This window comes from Erithacus rubecula (genome assembly GCF_903797595.1).
Source record: "Erithacus rubecula genome assembly, contig: scaffold_379_arrow_ctg1, whole genome shotgun sequence".
In the NCBI taxonomy this organism is placed as follows: domain Eukaryota; kingdom Metazoa; phylum Chordata; class Aves; order Passeriformes; family Muscicapidae; genus Erithacus; species Erithacus rubecula.
The window spans coordinates 63,154-71,906 of record NW_027635955.1 but is presented as its reverse complement, the minus strand read 5'-3'; the positions used below and the strand labels follow the sequence as shown (position 1 = coordinate 71,906).

Below are 8,753 nucleotides of genomic sequence, written 5' to 3'. Positions count from 1 at the left end.
AACCCAGTAGCCATTGTGACCCCATTGTGCTGTATGAAACCAATGGGCCATTTTGATACGATGGGACCTAATAGAACCATGCAGCAAATGCGACACCAATGTGCTGCCTGGAACCAATGTTCCATTGTGACCTGATGGGACCTCATAGAACCAATGAGCCGTTGTGACACCATGGGACTTCATGGAACCATCATGACATGATGGGGCCTCAGTGAACCAAGATGCCATTGTGACACCATGGGGCCTCATAGAAACCAAAGGTGTATTGTGACACCAGTGGGCCTAACAGGACCAAGTGTCCATTGTGACATATGAGGGCTCATAGAACTCAGGGGCCATTATAAGACCATGGGAGCTCACAGAACCATGGGTCCATTGTGACACCATGTGGCATATCTGATCTAAGTGGTCATTGTTGCAACAATGGACTCAAACAGAATCAAGGTCCATTGTGACACCAAGTAGCCTCATGGCACCAAAGGGCCACTTTGAACACCATACGAGCTCACAGAACCAAGGGGCAATTATTAACACCATGGGGCCTAACAGAACCAAGGGGCCATAGTTACACCATGGGTCTTAACAGATGGGAAATTGTGACACTATAGAGCCTAACAGAACAAGGGGCCATTTTCACACTATGGTGTCCACCAGAATCAAGGGGCCATTATGACATCATGGGGCCCCCCAGAACCAAGAGACCATTTTGACCCCATGGAGCCTGACTGGACCATGGTGCCGTTGCGACACCGTAGGCCTCGTGGCACCAAGGTGCCATTTTGAACACTGTGGGGTCTAAAAGGACCAAGGGGACCATTTTATACCATGGGGCATAATGGATGCAAGGGTTTATTGTGACACCATTGGGCCTAACAGAACAATGGGGCTGTTGTGACACTATGGGAGCTCATTAGACCAAGGGGGTATTGTAAAAACATGAGACCTCATTGAACCAAGGGTCCATTGTGACACCATAGGTCCTCAGAAAACCAAGGGGTCATTGTGACACCTGGGGCCTAATAGACCCAAGGGTGTATTGTGACACCATGGGGCGTAACAGAGCCAAAGGGCCATTGTGACACCGTGAAGGCTCATAGAACCAATGGTCCATTGAGACACCATGGGATCTCATGGTATCAATAGGTCATTGTGACACTGTGGGGCCTCATAGATCCCAGGTTCCATTGTGTCACTATAGGACCTCATGGAACCAAGCGACCATTTTGACATCATGGAGCCTCATGGAACAATGGTCTATGATGACACCATGGGGCCATACAGAACCAAGGTGCCATTGTGACACCTTGGAACTTAACAAAACTAAGGAGCCATTTTGACATCATGGCCTCATAAAACCAAGGGGCCAATGTGACACCATGGGACCTCACAGAACCATGTTGTGGCACCATCTGGTATGTCTGATCAAATTGGTCATTTTGACAACATGGACCCAAACAGAACCAAAGTGCCATTGTGACCCAAACCGGGCTCATGGAATCGATGGGCCATTTTGAACACCATGGGAACTCATGGAACCAAGGGGCAATTATTAACACCCTGGGGCCTAATAGAATGAAGGGGTCATGGTGACACCGCGGGGTCTCATAGAATCAAGGTTGTGTTGTGACACCATGGTGCCTAACAGAGTCAAAGGTCCATTGTGACCCATGGGGGCTCATAGAAGCAAGGGGCCCCTGTAACACCTAGAAACACATAGAACCTCATGGAATCAAGTGGCCATTGTGACACTTTGGTGCCTCATAGAACCAAGGGGCCATTCTGGAACCATGGGGCCTCTAAGAACCAAGGGGTGATGTAGACACCATGGAAACTATTGAAACCAAGGGCCATTGTTACACCATGAGGTCTAAGGGAAGCAAGGGGCCATGGTGTTACCTTGGGGCCTAAAAAAATCATGGGGCCATTTTGACATTATGGAGTCTCATGGAACGACAATGCCATTGTGACACCAATGGACCACAAAAACCAAAGGGGAATTGGTACACCCCGGAGCCTAAGAGAACCAAGGTGCCATTGTGGCACCATGGATAGCAACATATAAAAGTAGTCATTATGGCAGCATGGGGAATCACCCCCAGATCTCCCAAATTTCCGTGTCCCCCCAGTTCTCCACTCCCGGCGCTTTCTTCAGGGCGGTCCCAGGGTATCCCAGGTGTTTCTCAGAGGGCTCCAGGGGGTCGCAGCGGGGATCCAGAGGGATCCAGAGGAATTCTCTGATATTCCCCTTTTCCCCTCCCCCCCCGCGCTGCCTCGGTCACTTTCGCTTCCGCGTCCCAACCCGAGAGACCGAGATCTACCCAGCTATCCGTGACGTCACGGACACGTTGAGTTTCCATTGGCGGGCAGGAAATAGCGGCGCCAATGGCGGGGCCGGAGGCGGCTCTGGGGGCGGGGCCAGCGCTGGGGGCGGGGCCAGTTCTGGGAGCGGGATCGCAGCGGAGCAGCGCGATGGCTCCAGCGCTGGGGCTGGGGCTGCTCTTGGGGCTCCTGTGGGGCCCGGTGGGGCGCGACGAAAGGTGAGTGGGACCCCCCGAAACAGAGACCCCCCTGAATCGCAATTCCCGGGCACCGGGGACCCCCCTGAACTTCCATTTCCGGGCACCGGGAACCCCCCAACCCTCCATTCGCGGGCACGGAAACCCCCGAAATCTCCATTTTGGATCCTGTGACCCCCCGAAATCCACCTCCCCAGCAGCGGCCACACCAATGTACCCCCTTATCTGGCACGGAGACTCCCCTGTACCCCTATTTTCTGCTCACCAGCACCCCTTGAACCCCCATTTTCGGGCAGCAGAACGCCCTTGAGCCCCGAATTCCGGGAAGGAAACACCCGCTTAGCACACCTTCACCAGCACGGGAACCCCTGAACCCCCATTTTTGGGCACGGGGACTCCCCCATACTCCCTTCCCCAGCACCGGGACCCCCCTGCACTCCCTAATCCGGGGCTGGGATCCCCCCGCAGCCCCGTCAGTGCTCTGGGACCCCCCTGCACCCCCATTCCCGGCCATCCCCACACCCCAGTTCCGCCCTTTCCCTCGGCTCTTGAACCCCCAGATCTCCCAAATTTCTGCATCCCCCGAGTTCTCCATTGCCGGCGCTTCCTGGCAGGGGGTCCCGGGGGTCTCAGCGGAGATCCAGTGGGATCCAGATGAATTCCCTGGAATTCCCCTTTACTCCCGTCTCGCTTTCGCGTCTCCCAATCCGCGTCCCCGGGATCCGCCCGCCCCTCCCAGCCCAGCCCCCCTTTCCCGTGGCCCAGGGACACCCAGGACCCCCGTTCCTGCCTTTCCCAGCTCCCACTTTTCTCAACACTGGGGACCCCTGGAGCCCCTTTCCCGGGCACAGGGACCCCCTGGATCCCCCATCCCGCCTCTCCCAGTCCCTTCCTTGAACCCTGCGCCCTTCCCGGCTCTCCCAGTTTCGCTTCCTGACCCTTGGACGCCGCCAGACCCCCCAATCTCTGAGTCCCCCCCAGTTCTCCACCCCCTGCTCGTCCTGCGGGGGGGTCCTGGGTGGTCCCCGGGGGGATTCAGGGGAATTCCCAGGGTTTCCTCTGTCCCCTCCTCCTCCTCGCGCTCCCCCGGTCACTTTCGCGTCTCCCAAGCTGCGGCTTCGGGATCGGCCCCGGGACCGGCACCGGGACTCCCTGAACCCCCGTTCCTGGGCACGGGGCCCCCCCTGCACCGCCATTTCTAGACGAACCCCCCTTTCTGGGCACAGAGACCCCCTTGAACGTTTATTTCGGGGCACCGGGACCCCCCTGTACCCCCATTTCTGGCCACTGGGACCCCCCTGAACCACGATTTTTAGACACCAGCACCCCTTGAACCCCATAACTCGCAAAGAGACCCCCCCCTGAACCCCATTTCCTGCGCACCCGCATCCCCCTTATCCAGCCCCAGTGCCCCCCTGTGCCCCATTTCCCGGCCCTCCCCCTCTCGGGGACCCAGCCCCCCATTTTCCTTGACCTCGGGACCCCCTGAGCCCCCATTCCTGGGCATGGGGACTCCCCCCGCACCCCTTAATTCGGCATGGGGACCCCCTGCACCCCCTTCTCGGCCATCCCGCCCTTCCCAGACCCCAGACTCGCCCTTTTCCTTCACTTTGCACCCCCAGGTCTCCCAAATTTCCGTGTCCCCCTAGTTCTCCAGTCCCGGCGCTTTCTTCAGGGCGGTCCCAGGGGGCCCCAGGTGTTTCTCAGAGGGCTCCAAGGGGGTCGCAGCGGGGATCCAGAGGGATCCAGAGGAATTCTCTGGAATTCACCCGTCCCCTCCCCCCCGCGCTGCCTCGGTCACTTTCGCTTCCGCGTCTCAACCCGAGAGACCGGGATCTACCCAGCTACCCGTGACGTCACTAACATTTTGAGTTTCCATTGGCGAGCCGGAAACAGCGACACCAATGGCGGGGCCGGAGGCTGCTCTGGGGGCGGGGCCAGTTCTGGGAGCGGGATCGCAGCGGAGCAGCGCGATGGCTCCAGCGCTGGGGCTGGGGCTGCTCTTGGGGCTCCTGGGGGACCCGGGGGGCGCGACCAAAGGTGAGGGGGACCCCCGAAACTGGGACCCCCTGAACTTCCATTTCCGGGTACTGGGAATCCTCTAACCCTTGATTCTCGGCCACGGAGAAACCCCTGAACCTACATTTTGGGTCCTGTTACATCTCTATCACCTTTTTCAGCAGAAAGACTCTCCTGAGACCCCATTAATGGGCACGGAGACCCCCCTGAGCCCCCATTGCTGGACACCGGGACCCCCCTGAACTTCTCTTTCTGCCCACCGGGAACCCCCTACCCCTCCATTCCCGGGCAGGGGAACCCCCGAAATCTGCATTTTGCCTCCTGTGACCCCCCTCGGTCCCCTTCCCCAGTACGGGCCCCCTTGTACCCCTTTTTCTGACACGGAGAACCCCCTGAACCCCCTTATCTGGGACCGGGACCCCCCTGAACCCCCATTCCCGGCACTGGGACACCCCCGAATCGCCATTTCCAGGCCTGGGACCCCCCTGCACCCCCTTTTCGGGCATCCCGCTTTTCCCAGACCCGAGTCCCGCCCTTTTCCTTGACCTTTGGACCCCCCGAACCTCCCAACTTTCCGTGTCCCCCCCGTTTTCCACTCCGGCGCTTCCCGAAACGGGGTCCCAGAGGGTCCCAGGGGTATCAGGGGGGCCTCAGCGGGGATTCAATGGGATCCAGATGAACTCCCTGGAATTCTTCCTTTCCCCCGTCCTCTCCCCCACCGCACTCCCTCGGTCTCTTTCCCGTCTCCCAGGCTGCGCCTTCGGGATCCGTTCGCCTCTCCCAGCCCCAGCCCCCCTATTCCCTCAACACTGGGGACCCCTGGAGCCCCTTTCCTGGGCACAGGGACCCCCTGGATCCCCCATCCCGCCTCTCCCAGTCCCTCCTTTGAACCTTGGACCCTTCCCGGCTCTCCCCGTTCTGCTTCCTGCCCCCCCCCAGTCTCTGCATCCCCCCAGATCTCCACCCCCTGCTCGTCCTGCGGGGGGTCTGGGAGGGTCCCTGGGGTATCGTGGACGCTCCCAGGGGGGATTCTGGGCTCTGGGAGCCCCCTGAATTCCCAGTTCCGCTGGAAAGGAAGGCACCTTCCTGCACTACCTTATCCAGTACCATTCCACCCCTGCACCCCCTTTCCCATCCATCCCGCCTTCCTCAGCTCCAGACCCACATTTTCCTTGACTCTGAGACCCTCTGAACCTCCATTCCTGCTTTTCTCAGCCCCCAGCCTCCTTTTCCCTCTGCATCAAAGACCCCTGAGCCTCCCATTCCAGCCATCCCGGGTCTCCCCACATTGTTACCCCTCTTTCCTTGGCACTGGGGACCCTTGGACCCCCTTTCCTTGACACTGGGGTCCCCTGGAACCCCCATTCCTTGTATCCTGCTTTCCTTGACCCTGAGAGTACCCTTAGCCCCCATTCCTGGACACTGGGGTCCCATGCACTCCCTTCCCAGCTCTCCCAGTTCCCCTTTCATTGCTCCGTGACCCCTCAACCCCCCCAAATCTCTGTGTGCCCCCAGTTCTCCACTCCCTGCGCTACCTGCATGTGGCAGTGTCAGAGCCCAGCCCGGGGATCCCCCAGTTCATGTCCATTGGGTACCTGGATGGGATCCCCTTCACACGCTACGACAGCGAGCGGGGCCGGGTGGAGCCGCTGACACAGTGGATGAAGGACGGAGCAGAGCAGGAATATTGGGATAGAGAGACACAGATCTGCAAGGAGCACCAGCACGTGGCTGCCAGGAACCTGGAGACAGCGCGGGACCGGTACAACCAGAGCAGGGGTGAGTGGGGGGATCTGTGGGGCTGGGATGTGGATGGATGGGTTGGGATGGGATCCATGGGGCTGGGGTGGGATCTGTGGGGTTGGGATGGGATCTGTGGGGCTGGAGTGGGGATCTATAATTCTTGAATGGGATTTATAGGGCTTGGATATGGATTCACAGAGTGCCAAGGGGCTGAGATGGGGATCCATTGGGCTGGTATGGGGTATCTTGTGCTGCATGGGTTAGGATGGGATCCATGGGGTTGGGATGGGATCCATGGGGTTGGGATGGGATCTGTGGGGCTGGGGTGGGATCCATGGGGATGGGATGGGATCTGTGGGGCTGGGACACAATTCCATGAGTCTCTGTGGGTACAATCCCCCCAGATCCCCGCACGAGGATGCAAATTTACGGCTGTGACCTCCTGTCCGACGGGAGTGTCCGTGGATCTTACCGGATTGGCTACGATGGATGGGATTACATCTCCTTTGACCTGGAATCCAGGAGATTCGTGGCAGCCGACAGCGCTGCTGAGGTCACCAGGAGGCGCTGGGAAGATGAGAACGAGGCTGAGAGGGTGACTAATTACCTGGGGCACATCTGCCCGGAGTGGATCCCGAAATACGTTGGATATGGGCAGAAGGAGCTGGACTGCAAAGGTGGGAGCAGAATTCCTGTGGGAAAGTGGGATTTGGGAATGGAGGACTTGGGAACAAGGTAATTCCTGTGGGAATTCCACGGACAAATCTCCCCCCCATCCCATTGCAGTGGGAATTCCATGGGCAGATCTCATCTCTATCCCATTCCCATGGAATTCCATGGACAGGTCTTACCCCTGTCCTATTCCCATGATATTCCATGGGCAGATCTTACCTCTATCACATTCCTAATAAATTCCATGGGAAAATCTCACCCCCATCCCACTCCCATGGAATTCCATGAGCAGATCTCACCTCCATTTCACTCCAGTGGGAATTCCATGGGCAGGTCTCACCCACTCCCATCCTGTTGCAGTGGGAATTCCCTGGGCATATCTCACCCCCATCCCATTCTCATGGAATTCCATAGGCAGACCTTATCTCTCTCCCATTCCTATGGAATTCCATGGGCAGATCTTATCCCCATTCCTGTGGGAATTCCCTGGGCAGATCTCACCCCCATCCCCTTCCAGTGGAAATTCCATGGGCAGGTCTCACTCCATCCCACTGCAGTGGGAATTCCATGTGCAGATCTTACTCCTATGCCCTTCCAGTGAGAATTCCATGGACAGATCTCACCCCTGTCCCATTGCAGTGGGAATTCCATGGGCAGATCTCACCCCCATCCCATTCCCATGGAATTCCATGGGCAGATCTCACCCCCATCCCATTCCCATGGAATTCCATGGGCAGATCTCACCCCCATCTCATTCCCATGGAATTCCATGAGCTGATCTCACCCCCATTGCATTCCCATGGAATTCCATGGGCAGATCTCACCCCCATCCCATTCCCATGGAATTCCATGGATGTCTCTCACTGTTATCCCATTCCAGAGCCCCCTGATGTCCATGTGTTAGGAAAAGAGGAACACGGGATGCTGATCTTGTCCTGCCATGCGTACGGATTCTACCCCAAGGCCATCGCGGTCAACTGGATGAAGGGGGATGAAATCCGGGATCAGGAGACGGAGTGGGGCGGGGTCGTTCCCAACAGCGACGGCACCTTCCACACCTGGGCCAGGATCGAGGCGCGGCCGGAGGAGCGGGAGCAGTACCGGTGCCGGGTGGAGCATCCCGGAATGTCGGAGCCCGGGATCTTCGCTTGGGGTGAGGCTGGGAATGTGGAATGTGGGAATTGGGGAGTTGGAATTCCCAGATGGGGATTCCCCTCCTCCTCCTCACCATCCCACAATTCCCAGAGCCGACATCTGGTGGGAATCTCACCGTGGTGGTCGCTGTGTCCGTTGTTGCCATCATCATCCTCATTGTCCTTGTTGGATTCGTCGTCTGGAAGCTCCAATCCGGTAACACACGGGATGGGGGTCAGGAAGGGGCACAGATCCACCCAGCACCGTTCTGGGAATCCTGTGCCACCAACGCTGATCCCACTGTTTTTCCACAGGGAGGAAGAATGAGAAGATATACCACGAGGCACCCAGTGAGTACCAGTGGCGGATCCAGCTTTGGATCCCCTCCATGTGGATCCCAGGATGGATCCTGGGGTTAGTCCCAGTGTGTGATCCCTGCTGGAATCTCATGGATCTTCTCTTTCTGCAGGAAATGATGTGGGAGCAACGGCTTGACCGCAGGTAAGGAGTGGGGTCAGGGTGGGATTCCAGAGGGGGATTGGGACAGGATGGACAGATTGGAATCAGGGAGGGATTCTGGATCAGAGGAGGGGTCCAGAGCAGGATCAGATGGAATTGTGGAGTGGGATCGGGGCTGGATTCTGGAGCAGGATCAGTTGGGATGATGGA

General features: G+C 58.0%; 1 protein-coding gene across 1 annotated transcript; it reads left to right on the top strand.

Annotated features, from left to right (window-relative positions):
* Positions 1-4,465: 4,465 nt before the first annotated feature.
* Positions 4,466-8,503, top strand: LOC306816124 (class I histocompatibility antigen, F10 alpha chain-like; the record flags this gene model as incomplete). Its single annotated transcript, XM_079332610.1, has 5 exons — positions 4,466-4,556; positions 6,051-6,314; positions 6,683-6,955; positions 7,831-8,103; positions 8,196-8,503. The coding sequence occupies exons 1-5, from the start codon at positions 4,490-4,492 to the stop codon at positions 8,501-8,503; spliced, it is 1,185 nt and encodes a 394-aa protein (XP_079188736.1). The 5' UTR covers positions 4,466-4,489.
* Positions 8,504-8,753: the final 250 nt, after the last annotated feature.